Source organism: Aplysia californica, unplaced genomic scaffold, assembly GCF_000002075.1.
Source record: "Aplysia californica isolate F4 #8 unplaced genomic scaffold, AplCal3.0 scaffold00141, whole genome shotgun sequence".
Lineage (NCBI taxonomy): Eukaryota > Metazoa > Mollusca > Gastropoda > Aplysiida > Aplysiidae > Aplysia > Aplysia californica.
Genome location: NW_004797411.1, coordinates 904,026 through 920,034, shown reverse-complemented (window position 1 = coordinate 920,034; position 16,009 = coordinate 904,026). Strand labels below are relative to the sequence as shown.

General features: G+C 40.4%; 1 protein-coding gene across 2 annotated transcripts in view; it reads left to right on the top strand.

Annotated features, from left to right (window-relative positions):
• Nucleotides 1-16,009, top strand: part of LOC101858624 (ELKS/Rab6-interacting/CAST family member 1) — a 178,013-nt gene that overhangs the window by 29,652 nt on the left and 132,352 nt on the right. For both annotated transcript variants that reach the window (XM_005096891.3, XM_005096892.2), the window contains exons 6-7: nucleotides 4,791-4,921; nucleotides 10,934-11,063. In XM_005096891.3, the coding sequence (XP_005096948.1) occupies nucleotides 4,791-4,921; nucleotides 10,934-11,063 (261 nt within the window). The remainder of the gene's footprint in view (nucleotides 1-4,790; nucleotides 4,922-10,933; nucleotides 11,064-16,009) is intronic.

Sequence of the window (16,009 nt, the reverse complement as noted above, 5' to 3'; positions counted from 1 at the left end):
CCAACAGCCCTCCCTCAAAGTTACTTAACCTTGTACGCGTGTGCACAATCGGGGTTTCAGTTCTCAGTTTTGACACATTTTAAGGGGCTCTCGTGGTCGAGAGGTTACCGTGTTCGCCTCTAATACGATAGGTCTCGGATTCGAATTCGAACGGCGACGGAAAACTTTCTTCCCTAAAATGTTTTCCTTTCACCTCCTGTCCTGCTCTCTGACTCTCTAACAATGTTCTGTCGTCTCCTTTCGTCTCCACGTTCTGCCCCTACCCACTCACCTCACCTCATTTGCACCCTCCTCTGGGCTCCTGACTCTTTCTGCAGCCTTTCTACTGCTACTCCTTGGCTCCTTCTTTTTGCTGTCTTTCAGTCGCACCCATGATCGTATGGTATGTAAGATCTAACATTTAACCTTTTCAGATGAGGGCAGAAATTTCGGAGGTGTCCCGGGTGCTTGTTCTGCCCGTTAAAGATCCTTCGCTGGTCATAAAATTGATAAGAGTAAGCTTCAGCCGCCATTCGAGCAAAACTCAAAATTCCTTCCAGACTGAACACGTTTAAGGTGTCCAGTGCGCTCATATTATGATCGTATGCGATTGCTAGGGCCGTAAAACACCTACCAAAGAAAAAAATGACACATTTTGGTCGATAGGACATCATGTGCAACTTACTTCAATAACTTAGTGCCCGCCTGGCTTTAGTACGACAACTCGAACAATCATACCGAATTGCTTTCTTTCGCATGTACAGTAACATTGCGACTAATTTACGGCCGTTTGGCTGCCGCAATATCTTTGGATATTGTCAAATAAAATAAAGAAAATCACACATGTCACAAACATAGACAATCCACATATTATCATAATTCATTGCTGGTCCCTAATGTGCAGAGCCCTGTTCACGAGCTAGGGTAGTCGTAGGACACACTCCACTCAGGGGATCTCGTGGCCTAGAGGTTAAGGTGTTCGCCTCTCATTCAAAGGTCCAGGGTTCGAATCGGGGTCGCGACGGGAAAATTTTCTTTTCTAAAATTGTTTCCTTTCAACTCTTTCCCTGCTCTCTAGCAATGTTCTGTAGTCTGCTTTCGTCTGTGCTTCCTTCCCTCACCCCCTCCCCTCCTTTACCCCTCCTCCGGGCTCCTGAGTCTTTCTGCAGTCTTCTACTGCTTCTCTTTGGATCCTTGTCACTGCTGTCTTTCAGCCACACCCCTGATCTTCTGGTCGTGTGCACGCTGTGCACGTCAAAGACTCCTTGGTGGTCTAAAATCGATTAGAGTAGGCTTCGACCACCACCAGAGCAAAATTCAAAAACCCTACCAACAGAAAATGTTTAGTGTGTCCTGCGTGCTCATGTGACCTTATGCAGATGCGAGTGCCGTAAAACACAAAAAAACCCCAAAAAACAAAACAAACCACTCCATTCATATTACCTTATGCACTTACAAGCGTCGTAAAACACCTACTACAACAAAACAAAAAAACCCACTCCACTGCCTACTTTTTTTCACTCTGCTTTTTTTTGCTTCATTTTGTTTTGTTTTGATTTGTTTGGTTCTTTTTGATGGGCTGTTGGTTTGTCTGAACGAACAAAGATAGCACGACAATTTAAAAAGCTCGGAAAACACAAAGCCAAGCTCTTTCCTATAATCATAACTTCAGCACCCTTGGAGAGGTTTGAACATTTCACTGAAGTTACTACTTTGATCTTGTTCCAAATTCAGTGAAATGGTGCGCACCATAGGGAATCAGAATTAAGGCAGATAGTACGTTGATGTGTTTCAATGCAATGCACAAGTCTGCTATCAAACGACTACCAGCTTTGGTTTATTTTGGTTAAAGAAGTTTAATAGTCTGGCAGATTTAAGAAATTGCAAGGAAATAAAAGCAAAAGAAACACAATGTAATGCAGTTGATAGAGTAAATCATCGTATCTAAAATACTCAAAATGTACATTTATGTATGAATGGGAAAGTTTTTAAAAATTTTCATTGAAAACGCCAGCTCCGTTTCCTCTTGCGGAGGCTCGATTTGCAGTGTTTTGGAAGAAACGTTAAAGGAACTGATACAAGTAAATAAATTACTTTATCTATGGTCTGAAATTGCTGCATTAGAGCTGGTCTACCCAGTAGACTGTGTTATTTTAGCTGTATTTTTGTCTTTTTATTTGAGTTTTGTTTTTTTCTGTTTTACTTTTTCGTATCTGGCTTCAGTACATGGATATGATTGATATCTTTAAACGCTTCCTTAAAGCCGAACGTACAGGTGACTGGTGGTTACATTTATAATCCTCGCAAGACATGCTCCCCTTCCCTGCTGCAGCTGCTGGGCACTTACAGTACTCCAAGTCGGTCCATATCTACCTTCAGAAGATGAAACAGCTTGAAGAACAGCACCCATCCGTTTCCAATGCCTCCTCGTGTGGCTTTCACGTTCTGAGTCGAAGTGATCGCTTCTGGGCTGGACTGAGTACTGATCTCGTGATTGAGCAAGTCTTAATGAAAAACCTGCTGTAGGACAAACGCGTGGTAGAGGCATGGGAGTACTCATAGAACACAGTTGCTCATGTCCATGCCAGCTTGTGCTGATATATGCAATGAAATGAAGCGGGTTACTGGTACAGAATTAAATACAAATCAACAACATATTGAAGTCAGTGGAGCCAGACAAACGAGAGATGATAAAGATATGAGACTGCTCCTCTGTTTCCTAAAAGATCGTAACCTCTTTGCCAGTTACCAGACATTACAGAAAATGCATAGGATTGACAGCTCACTCCACAGTTAATGCCGACACTGCAAAAGATGTTGGCAAGGCTATTTTGCAGACCATGCAGGGCAAACCTTTGAAGGACTCCACCTTCAAAAGAAAAGACCAAGTTGTTAGCAAGGACACCAAAATCACTGCCAAAATGGAGGTTGAAATCATACAAGTCAATCCTCAAGTTCTCTTTCAGCGGATGATTACAGCAGCAAATTAACGCTGACGATTACGATCTCCCATCTGTGTTGAAGTATGAACTGACGACTCCACCACCATCTCCCTTTGAACCACCAGGATTGATGAGAGAGGCACACTAATCCAAGCTGGCTGATTCAATGAGAGACCTTTTCAAAGATGATCCACAATCGAAAGATGAGTACATGGACATGGTGACCATATTGGACCGGGGTTCGCATCTTCACAAAATCCCCGTGAGGAAGGAAGAGCCGGTTTCCGTAATTTGAAATATGCTGAATATGTTAACAGGAAATATTCTAAGCTCATCGTTCTCTGTGTCTGTGTGTGTGTGTGTGTGTGTGTGTGTGTGTGTGTGTGTGTATGTGTGTGTGTGTATGAGTGTGTGTGTGTGTGTGTATGTGTGTGTGTGTATGTGTGTGTGTGTGTGTGTGTGTGTGTGTGTGTGTGTGTGTGTGTGTGTGTGCATTAATGTATTGCAGGAAAGGAAGTAGTAAGAAAGCTTTTTGAAAAAAATGGGTATTCCAATGTAAAGCGCACTGAGCTACTTTTTTGGGAAATGCGCTATATAAATGTTATATATTATTTTATTATTAAATCGCCTGTGGGACTCTCGTGGCCTAGAGGTTAAGGTGTTGGCCTCTCATTCAAAGGTCCCGGGTTCGAATCCGGGTAGTGACCGAACAATTTTCTTATCTAAATTTGTCTCCTTTCACCTCCTTTCCTGCTCTCTAACAATGTTCTGTCGTCTGCTTTCGTCTGCTCTTTCTGCCCCCACTCCCTCATCTCCTTTGCCCCCTCCTCTGGGCTCCTGATTCTTTCTATAGCCATTTTACTGCTACTCCTTGGCGTCTTCATTCTGCTGTCTTTCAGCCACACCCTTGATCTTCTGGTAGGAAAGATCTACACCTAGCCTTATCGGACATAGGCGAAAAATCTCGGAGGGCCCGTGTGCAAGTTGCGCACGTTAAAGATCCCTTGGTGGTCTAAAATCGATAAGAGTAGGCTTGGGCTGCCACCCGGCAAAATTCAAAATTTCCTACCAACTGAAAAAGTTTAATGTGTTTAATGTTTATTGCGCTCATATGACCTTATGCAGTTGCAAGCGCCGTAAAACACTTACAAAAACAAACAAAAATTGCCTGTGCTGTGTGTTGGTCTCGTAATCATAACACACTGGGATAAAAATAGGTTTACATAGTCTGACGTCGGTGGACGTGGATCTTTTTGAGTCGGTTCTACACCATGCAAAAACTTCGAAAATTAGTCCGGCTTGGAGGAAGTGATCTTATTTTGTTGGACACATAGACTAACGGAAGGAATGAAAGGCCGACATATTATGAGGGGAAAAAATGTGTGTGTGTGTGGGGGGTGGGGGGGTGGTGGGGGTATGTTAAAACAAAAACCTTCCGCGCAAACGATGTTAGAACCTCTTATAATGCATATCGTCTACTGGCAAGGAAGTTGCATCTCTCGGATGACCTTAATTGACAGGGTTGAAGCACCCCCTCCCCTAGCAGCATTTAATCAGTTAATGAAATCATTTTGATACGGGTGAATACAACGACAATAAATCAGCTGGGGAAAATATGAAAATCACAATATACTAGCAAAATACGTGATCGCGGTTATTTTTGTATCTTTTTTGTTTGTTTTTGTTTCTGGGTTTGTTTGTCTTTTGTTGTTTTGCTTGTGTTTTTGTTCCTGCTCCGCGGGAGATGGTTATTTTTGTTTGTCTTTTGTTTTGTTTTGTTTTGTTTGATTGTTAATCTTTGTCGTTTGCTTGTTTTTGATTCTTAGAATCTTGTCATGATAATCACTTTGACTTTTTTTGCCACTGCAGCGAAATGTGGAGCTAATCTGTCAGGTTGACCTTCTTCACGGTGACCTTCGCTGCATGGAACAGTCCACGCAGATCATGCAGTTGAACCTGGAGAGAATGCAAGGGGAGCTGAAGGAGAACGAGGAGAATACGTGAGCCGCGAGGCAAATGATAATAATAATAATAATAACAATAATAAATTACATTTATGTAGCGCTCAACCCCATTTAAAGTACACAGGCTCTCAGCGCTTTACAATACTGTCCGATGTATAACAGTGAGATAAAACGTTTTGTTCGGACTTTAAGAAAGAAAATCCATTCAAACATTCATTTTATTCATTTAAAAACAGAAAAGACTCCAGCTGATATTTAAATGAATCAAAAGTTTTGATCTCTCAATACTTGGGAAAGCATTCCAGATCTTCGGGCCTTAATATTCAAATGCCCTTTCACCCATTATTTTAAGTTTCATAGATGGTAAAAGGAATTTCTGTTTCTTCACCTGATGACCTTACACGGCGAGTGGGAAAGTGTAGTCTTAATAGATTTGATCAATATGATGTGCGCATTATCAGTCGAGCAATTGTGGCAGAGGATGGTCAACTTGTACACAGTTTGTTTTTTTCTCAACAGGACGCCAATGCAGTTTCAGTAAAAGAAGTTTATCGGAGTCTCGCTTTCTTTTCCGCAAAACTAAACGTGCAGCATTGTTTTGGTCAGTTTGAACACTTTTAATATATGATATTCGTGATAACAAAGAGTTACAATAATCGAGTTTTTATGAAACTAAGCTAGTTACTAGTAAAGCAGCATACTTAGTATTGATTAGATGACTTTTTTTCCCCTTTTTAGCAGTTATAACATCAAAGAACGAGGGAGTCACGTGATAGATGATTAGGCAGTAATAACGTCAAAGAACGAGAGAGAACTGACATCTATGGTGTAGCAGTTAGGCGCTTAGTCGTTGCACACAGGTCTGATTTTGAATCTCGAGTGCGAAAAAAACTTGTCAAGTATCTCATTCTGTCTACTTGGATGTTGTATCCCTCTCAGCCTGGGTTGGCCCTGACAGACAGGAAGGAAGCCCGCCTCCTGAATTATCTAAATTATGTCTATGGGGGCGTAAAACACCTCCATTAGTACGAAAGAAACACGTGATAGATAAATGGGCAATTATCATGTCCGAGAACGAGGGAGTCATGGTACAGATTATTGGGGGTATGATTAGATGATTGAGAAAGAGTAAAGTCACACAGTGAAATGCAAACGTAATTGTCATTGTTTTGCTGTTTCACGTCCATATAAACAGAATTTGGATCATTGGGATCTAAACCTTCCCAGCCCGTTGTGGCCCAAAAAGGAAACAGTCAGCTGGAAAAATTATGTTACTCAACTACATGGCCAGCCTCAAGCGAAATCTTCCAATGTAATCTTCGTTCATTGTATTTGACAAGCCTTCATTAAATTCGATTTGGTGCCAATAGTTACTTTTGTGAATATAGCTTCTTAAACTCACTACCCCTTCATATAGCCTCGTTGTGTATCGCGACCCAAAAATAAAACAAGAGGTTTTAGTTTTATTTAAGTAAAAAAAAACCCATCGTGACTCAACAATGGACAAGATTTTACTATAGTTAAAAATAAAACGTCAAGTGCCACTTTTTAGTCATACCTTTTAAAAATTCCATAAGAATATTAATCAGCACCTGGGTAATAAAATAGTGAGAACAAATTAAAGGCAACAGAAATCTGGTTTCGTGGCTGACTTTAGAATTTCGTGGAAGGAAAATAATGTTGAAAGAAGTCCATGCGGCCCATGCATTAATAAGAACTAATGAAAGAAACAAAAACATTATATGGGACACTTGAATCGACATAATAGGTTTGAACATCTTGCTCTCACTGGATAAATAGAAAGAAAAAGATGCAAAAGTAGACCGAAAACAACTTACGTAGAAAACGTGAACAGTGGGTGGAGGGGAATATCTTTTCCAGCACTTCATTTTGATAATATATACAAAATACGATTATTTTCAAACACAGCTAACAATAACACACTCTCTATTTACCTAGTATAAACGAAGGGGAAAGAAATATACTTGTTTTGAAAGCAAAAACATGCTAAGGAGTGCTCAGTATGCCATTCTAGCGGTCCAGAACAAGAGCCAGTAAATGTTTTTTAAGGGCAATAGCACCCAAACACTCAAACAAAAGATACACCAGCAACGTTTGCTATTTCTAAGCCCAAATATAATGCATGAATTGATTGTGTACAGTAAATGAAGGGAAAAGACAAAAGAGAATTGCATGGACAAGAATGGATATTGTAGAATCAGATGGACTGATTGATACTCGTGTTCAGAAACAGATTCAGTCAACCAGTGTGATTTGATCATATCTGATATAATCCAAGTCCAAAACAATGCAGAGGGGAAAGCTGTTGTACTTATAGAGCGCTTGGAGAATAATCTGACCACTAAAAGGCAAGTTTCTCTCAAAGGCCTGGTCCTTTTCTCAGTATTGATGGTCAGCTATTTCCATTTTAGAAACGGTTCTTCTTCGCTTAGTATATACCTGTCAAAATATTAAGTTTATGAAGCAGGCAAATCTAACTACCGCAATATGCACCTGGCTTGCACAGCCATAACTTGGAAAAGGAAGAAACGTTTGCTCTTAATTACCTACATCACTTAACCACTGACTATTCCGGCTGAGATCTTCAAGGCAGCAGGCACTTAAGCCCTAAAACCCTTCCATGACATCCTGCTACAGGTCTGTGAAGAAGAGCAAATGTCAATGCCTGCTCATTGTTGCGTTGTACAAAAACAGAGGTAGTAAAGAGGACTGTGGAAACTACAGGGGCATCTCCTTTCTCTCCATAGCGGGGAAATTTGCAAGGGTCATCCATAAGGTACACCACGGCAGCAGCCAACAGCCAAAGAAGTCGTTTTTTATATCCAAAACCGATTTTTCGATTTTTAGTAGAGCAACATCTGCTTTATCGATTGGAAATATTTTCAAGTGTCTAAACCATCTATGAAATGCTTACATGTGCCATGTTTTTAAACATTGTGTTATAGTAGACCAGTATGAATCGGATTCTTTTAAAGTTTCCTCAAAACTATGACTTTTCTTAGGGGGGTGGGTCACCTGTGCAGAGATATTTCTGAAAGTACACGTCACAACTCAATCCTGCTTAGCATGACTGTTTATAGATAATATGTTTGCGATGTACTAAAAGATTATTGTGATATTGTTATAAATTTTCTGTGAATGTAAAAAAGATTGACAGTATCACTCTGATTTGTGATCATTTTTTTTTGTCCTAGTATCGTATACGACACTAAAAGGGCTGTTACAAGAAAATAATGAGACTTAGGAAAATAAATCTGTCGTACGTTGCAGGTTGTATAATATACACAAACTCTGTGTGAAAATATCAAGGCTGTATCAATTCAATCTTTTTCAGAATCCCTGCACACAATTTGCTCGAATGTTGATCTATCGAAACCATTGCATCTAAAAAAAAAAAAAATTGACAGTGATACCATACAGTGGTAGTGTGTTTCTGTTTCTTGACCCATATAGGTTATTGGGAAACCCAGTATACTTAATTTAGAGCCCAAACAAAAATTTTCACTTCAGTTGTACCTAGTTTCTCTTAACAGACTGATCATCATCTCAGAACAGATCCTATTCGAGGCTCAGTGTGGCTTCAGCTCAGGGAGAAGCACTGTGGGCGTAATCTTTGCTATGAGACTAATTCAAGGAACATGCAGAGAACAGAATTGGCCTCTTTATTCAGTCTTTATTGATTATTGACCGTACCAAGGCTTTCAACACAGTCAACAAAGAAGCCCTGTGGACCGTCCTAGAACGGATTAGCTGCCCTCCCAAATTCCTAAAGATCATCCAGCTCCTCCACTCAGGCATGAGGGCGTCAAATATAGCCGTTTCATCGCACCTGTCCTCTTCAAGATCTTCTTCACCGCTATGCTTTCCCACGCCTGCAAGGATCCTGACTAGGGAATATACCTAAATTACCGTCTGGATGGCTCCCTCTTTGATCTACATCGCCTTCAAGCCAAGACAAAAGCAGCACAAAACCCCTTCAAAAGGCGCTCTTCGCCGATGACTGCTCTTTGAATGCTCACTCTGAAGTGGACTTGCAAACAATGCTCAATCACTTCGCAGAAGCCTCAAAACTTTTGGGACTTGCAATAAGTAAGCATCAGGAAACCTGCAGTTCTTCACCAGCCTACACCATAAACTAACCCACTGTCTAAAAACATCACTATCAATAGCAACAGCATGAAGAACACCAAGAACTTTAAATATCTTTGAGGTATCACCTCTGCAGACAGCTCCATTGGTCAGGAAATTGATTCACGAAGAACAAGGTACTAAACCAGCACAAGGTCTGGCTTTCAACAAAAATCAAAGTGTACAATGTTGTTGTGCTCTCTTCCCTCCTCTACAGGAAGCACATCAACAAATTAGAGCTGTTCCACCAAAGGGCTTTCCGCAACATACTTGGCATCTGGTGGCAAGACGGCATCACCAAAATTGAGATGGGTTGGTCATGTCATCCGCATGGAAGATCACCGAAAGCCTGAACAACTGCTGTACAGCGACATCCCAAGTGGCAAGACATCTCGGGAGGCCAAAAAACATTCAAAGACGCAATAAAGGCAAACCTCCAGCTTATACATGTTACCCCCAAAGAACTCGAAAGAACTACCATCGAAAGGAACACCTGGTGAAGAGCCGTCTTTCTTGCCAGCAGAAACAGAGATATCAGCTACAGGGAGAAGCTGGCTATCAGAAGAGAGATGAGATATAATCCAACCACCCCAACCACGACATTCAAGTGTCCCCACTGCAACAGACATTGTACATCAAAGATTGGACTGCACAGCTACATGTACGTCCACGGATGAGCGGCAGGATTTCATCGTCATCATCGGCAACGAAGGACTTCCTTCATTCATAGAGTACTAGAACAGCACAAAACCTCTCTTGTCTTTTCACCAATATGTCTGTCTGTTCATTCAAGTCTGTACATTTGTTTACCCATGTGTGTTTGTCCAATGGCCATATCTTGGCCTGTTTGTCTTTGTTTTTGTTCGTTGTTTTTTTTGTACGTTTTTCAGTCCATGCACTCAAAACACATTTTAGTTAGAACAGCGACGGTGTGTGTGGCAGGACTTCATATTACCTTGCACCTAACTTTTAAAAACTCATTCTGACAAACAGGAAAACATTTTTTCTCTATGCCAAGTGAGACCCCAAAAATGGGTCGGGACTTATTTTGCTATGTAACAGGTGTGGTTCATTTTTGGTTGACAACGTACAAGTTGCTCGCAAATATTGACATACTGGGAAGGTCAAGGCCGACTTGGGCTGAATGAGTTATACCTTCCAAGAAGCAAAAGTATCGAGGCTCTTTGTCTCCTTGCAAACTTGATTTATATAATATAACTCAACTTAAATCTCACCTCCAGTCTGTGGGAGAGCCACTGGGAATAACAGAAAAATAATAAACTGTATATTATAAAACCCAAACTGGAACAGCAAAATCCTTCGGACCTCTCTAGAAGAGACGAAGTCATTTTTACTCGATTGCGCATCGGACACACGGCCCTGACCCACAAATACCTCCTACAGGGAGATGAGAAGCCGTTCTGTGTCGGATGCGACACAGATTTTACCCTTAGCCACATCTTAACCGAATGTCTAGACTTTGGAGAGATCCGAAGGAAATATTATAAATGCAAGAAATTGCAAGACATTTTTCCGTCGTTGGTCCCAGCAGAATTTTGAATTTTATGAAGGCCATTGGCTTATATTGCAAAATATAAAGTGAAATTGCGCTATTCAAAATGTTTATGCTAACTAGAAAATTGTTTTCGATTGGAAAAAAAAATTAAAATATTTACACTGATTTTAAAACATTTTAACATTTTAAGATTTAACTACTGACCCGAGCCAGCCATAGAGTAAACTGTTGTGAACAAAACAACTTGTCTTTCGCTCGCTCATATGACCTTATGCAGTTGCGAGCGCCGTAAAACCCTATACTACTAACTAACTAAGCTTAAATCTTTTACAGATTTACTATTACTGCAATAATCAGATAAATTCCTAATGCTCTGTTTGCAGATCAGATCTCAAGCAATGCCAAGATACAGCCATGGAACGGGAAGGGCGTCTCAACTTTCTAGAATATTCCCTGCATCATCTGCAGAGTGAAGCTAAAGAAAAACAGAAACAACATGAAGAGGCGCTACAGGTGTGCTTTTTACGTCTTTATATTTACACTTACGCTTTTAGCATGTAGTAAAGAAAGTCCCTTTGTATTGATTATTGAAGATGTTGATAACAATAATAGTGCTGTAAAACATTCGTGGCACAACTTATTGTCAAATAGTTCCTTAACACTCAGACTTAAAGTCCCCAGCATTTCCACTATAACCTGTATCAATTTGTCATATTAGATCAACAATATTGTAAACACATGTTAGCTGTATTCTAGAAATCTCCTTAATAATAATATGCTTATTTAAAATCCCAGAGGTTGGTTTCTTCTGATTTTAAAAGGTTTACAGCTGGCACAATATTGCTTTTAAAAATAATTCCGTCATTTTTTTTCTAATCTGGACAATATACTTATTGAACACCAGTTTGGAGAACCTTTAGTGCAAACACAGGTTCTCTATAAAATCAATTTTTTGTAACAAGTTCTCCCAATAAAAAGTGTCTTTGTTTAGCAGGCTTTAGTCGCATGAAAGAATTGTGTGAGAGAAGTTGGAAGTGTGTGAACAATCCAATTTTCCCGCGTGACAGACCTCTATTTTATTTTCTTTAGATCAAATTTACACTTAAGAAATGCAAATTCCACTTACCAAGATCATATGCCACATAGACGGTTCAAATATACAACAGGAAATTCTAGTGTACGGTCGTGCTCTAGCAAGTTCAAATGTAAAAAGAGCAAAACACGACAGGAAGTTCAAATGTGACATGGCAAAAACAAATATCCTCCAAACAGACTACTCATTTTTTATGAGCTCAAACTGACAACAAACATGAGCAGTATCCTTTTTGGCTGAATGTTGATCAACATGAAGAAACTCGATGATGCTCCTGCAGAAAGAAATTCTGATTAAACCTAAGCAACCAAGCATCGATATTGCTGCATGGCTGATACAGAACATTTGGCGGTATGAATTATATGTCTTCATCGATGTGGCTGGTACCAACCTGTTGACAAAGAGAAACCGAGGAAGAATACGGCGCAGTCAGTGCACTGTTCGAGTAGTGGCGGGTCGAAGGGAACCAAACCCCACGATGACTTAACTTGCTGTCAGTGCCGAGGTTGGCCTGGTCTTTCACGACTTTCAAGAAGAAGGAATGGCAGCTTTCATTTCAACCTATCCCTCAAAGAAACTGTTCCAACAATTTCGCCAATGAAGTATGCTTCGTTCACACAGGCAAACTAATATAAATGCCAACCAATCAAATAGATTTGAGGTGAAATACTTTGCCCCTTACACACAAGTTCTTAACATCTGTGAGAATGCTTCTTAATTTGAAAATACGATTAGAAACAGAGGCTCTTCGAAGCAAGAGACCAAAAGCTCACTCAGCAAACTCATCAAAAAGTAATGATAAAACTTGCCCATTTGATGGAAGAAAAACTCCAAGCCGTAACTATTGTGAAAATTGCTGCTGTCTTCTGATAATTCAAGCCTTTAACTATCCCGCAACGTTTTGTAGTGCAATAATAATAAAACGTAAATAAAAGTATATTTGGCCTTACATTTCATCAAATTCAAATTACTTCTCTATATACCAGCAATGTGTTGATTTTTCACCTAACATTTTTTTCTGTTCCTCTAGGAGCATGTTTATTCATTTATTCATCAACTTATTGTTTTGCTACAAACTTCTTTCTTGTTATACTTCGTATCGTGATGAACCTCATGTTTGTAGCCTCTTTATTCTCCAGTTCAAGAGTCTTCTTTGCATATAAGTCTTAAATTTGAAAGACCAAGAGAATCTAAAAATCCATTCATAAAGGTCACCTCAAACTAACGTTCAGAAACGTTTTCTTTTATTTTAGCCTAAATCGGGTTAAAAAATGGAGGATTTACAGAAAACATCTTAAACAATTGAAAAGTTAACATATTTTCCTCAGTACATCACTTGTACGTACGCCTAAAGCCCGCCACACACTACCCAGTTAAAAGGGTGCGCACGTCTTGAGATGGCTTCAAGACCAACTGAACGCGATCTCAAGATGATCTCACGATGATCTATTGACCATCTTGAGACCAAAATCCGGATTGTTCTGTCGAAAATCTCAACAGACCGTGAGATCGCTTGAATTCAGAACGAGCTTGAAAACTATCTGTCGGATCGCAGATCAGGGTACTCGACGCTAAAAGTAAAAGGATGCCAAAGTCAATATTTTGCTAATCTAACTTTAGAATCTTGACCAGCGTCAAGTTCTAGTGGGATTTGATACGAAACAATGTTTTCAGACGTTTGATGTAGAAATGTTTATAAAAACTATGCTTTGCGTAAGCCAGCAAGCCAGAGAGATCTAGACTGAATTCATACAGGGATACAAAGAGTATGAGCGTTCGTGGAAAATAAAATCTAAAGACTATTACAATCGTATTGTAAGAGACCGCTTATACAGCAATGTAGTTTAATGTGTGCAAAGTTCTCACAAGAATGTTTGAATAAAAAGAATCATAACTTAACGGGAGGAGTGACCCTCAAAATCCGTTTTCTGTTTGTTGCCCGAGATCAAATGTAAGTACACATATACGTTAGGCATAGAAAATCTCTGGATACGTACTTTTAATTTTGCATAGTTAAAACGGTTGCTATGCAAACTGCCGCCATCTTAAAAATGAAAAAAGGATTTCTAACTTTTTAAGCTTTCTTTTTTGTAAGGCAGCGTGGTGGAATCAGGCTCTCGTCAATTTTTAGGCATGAAGAGTTATTGGTATCATCTTAAAGCTTGTTCATTTGTCTTTATTTGAATTTTTTTTAAAACCCATTTATCTTGAATACAAGTCGAAATATTTGCAAAAGTAGGAGGTGGGGGTCACCTTTTTCAGAGGTAAAATTAGTAAGAAAATGGCCGCCAAAGATTAGTTATTTCCTTAGCTTAACAGTCCATGATAATTGGGAATTTACATTTTTTGTACCTTTAATTAACGTTTTTCAGAAAAATCCACACTGAAATGAATTCTTTTATGGGCATCAAAGGTGTTAAGCCAAAAAATAAAAATTTGATAAAAATTCAAAAAACCGGCGGAAAAATGGAAGTTTCTTCACTTTGATTATTTTGACGAGAGCCTGATTCCACCACGTTGCCTCACATTTATTAACCAAATTTGACAAAATTAGGTGTGTGTATAGATCTACCTGAACCTTTCCCTTTTAGCGAGTTATTTTTTAATGTGTAAAGGAAAAGTACAGAGAGAATTTTCCAAATATATATCTTCTTATACAATAAACCTATTCTAAATTTTGGTTGCGTAACTGCATGCCAATGGAAAAGTGTTATTTTGTTGCTAATACCTCTGCAGCCTTGTCATCAACGTTTCCTGAAAGTTTTATGTCAACAGGATGGAACAAAGGAAGGAATAGGGGGGGGGGGGGGGCTGGTAAAAATAGCACTTTGAGAATAACGACAATTATGGTGAAAATTCACTACATTTTAAAAGACACCATGTTTTCAAAGGCAATTTACGACGAGACTAAATACTTTCTCATTTGCCTCCTTGTTATGTTTAGATAAAAAAGTGGTTGATCTTAAAAAATCAGCCAGCATTTCATTTTACTACTACTACTACTACTACTACTACTACTACTACTACTACGACTACGACTACTACTACGACTACAACTACTACTACTACTACTACTACTGCTACTACTACTACTACTACTACTACTACTACTACTACTACTACTACTACTACTACTACTACTACTACTCCTACTACTACTACTACTGCTGCTGCTGCTGCTGCGCTGCCACTACTACTACTACTACTACCACTACTACTACTACTACTACTACTACTACTACTACTACTACTACTACTACTACTACTACTACTACTACTCCTTCTACTGCTACTCCCAGTGGGACCCATTTCTTCGTCTGTAGGAGGTCCAACCCCTTCGAAGACGAGGTGTCGCACACAGACCCCTACCCTCTGAGACCCGGATGCGACACCTACTCGTACTTTGGTGTATCTTCCTCTTCTCCCTCCTTCTTTCCGTCTCCTTCTATTTTCTCTCTTACCGCTGACCTCATGTGCAGCAATACGAGAGGTCACCCATCCAACAGAGTGGGCGCCTCGTTGACTGTGAGGTGCAACCCGTGCGGAGGGAAACCGGGTACCTGGTGGTTGAGGTGAGATCAGTGTACGGACTGTCCCTCGCCAACACACCTCTTTGGCCCAGGTTTTGCTCTAAGACGGGAGGATGGCACGGCCCATGCCACTCAATCGGTTGAGAGCTGAAACTCCATCAAGCCCTAGTCAATCTTGAAGAGGCTGTTTTGTACTTTCTCGTGAAGAGTATAGCTCCGGGGTAGCCCTGGCACAGCTCCGGTTATCCGAGCAATGTGTCCCCTTGTTGGGCTCGGTGGCGGGCGGGGAGCCCCGGAGTCGAATCAAATATTAAATTCATATGGAACGAAAAACTTCAAAAGACCCTTCCCCAGCTCCCAACGTTCATAAAAATTCTCGGCTCGCGGAAGCGGGTGCGGCCGCCGAGCCGAGCACAAATTCTAAATACGGCAAAATAACCTTTACCGATGCCTCCTTCCTCCCTCCTCCCAAGGAGCTTCCGAGGCAACCGTGCATGGCCATCTTCAGTTCAAAAGACGCACAGAGAAAGATTACCGATCTGAACCTCTTTAAGACAGGAGGTGCACTACGGAAAGTTCTGGGATACATCCCCACATATGTGTAGAAACTTTCCTGTGGTGCACTTCTTGTCAAGTGCGCAACTGAGGTCGAAGTGACCAAACTCCTGGATATCACGACCTCCAGCGCCATTCGATGTAAGTCCGAACGTTATCAGAAATGTAACCGCTCGAAGGGCGTCGTCCGCAGCCGTGAGCTGAAAGGCTGCTATATGAAAGAAATTGTGGAGCACTGTGAGGGTGTGGTCGAAGCCCGCCGGATTACTCTTTGGCCGGGG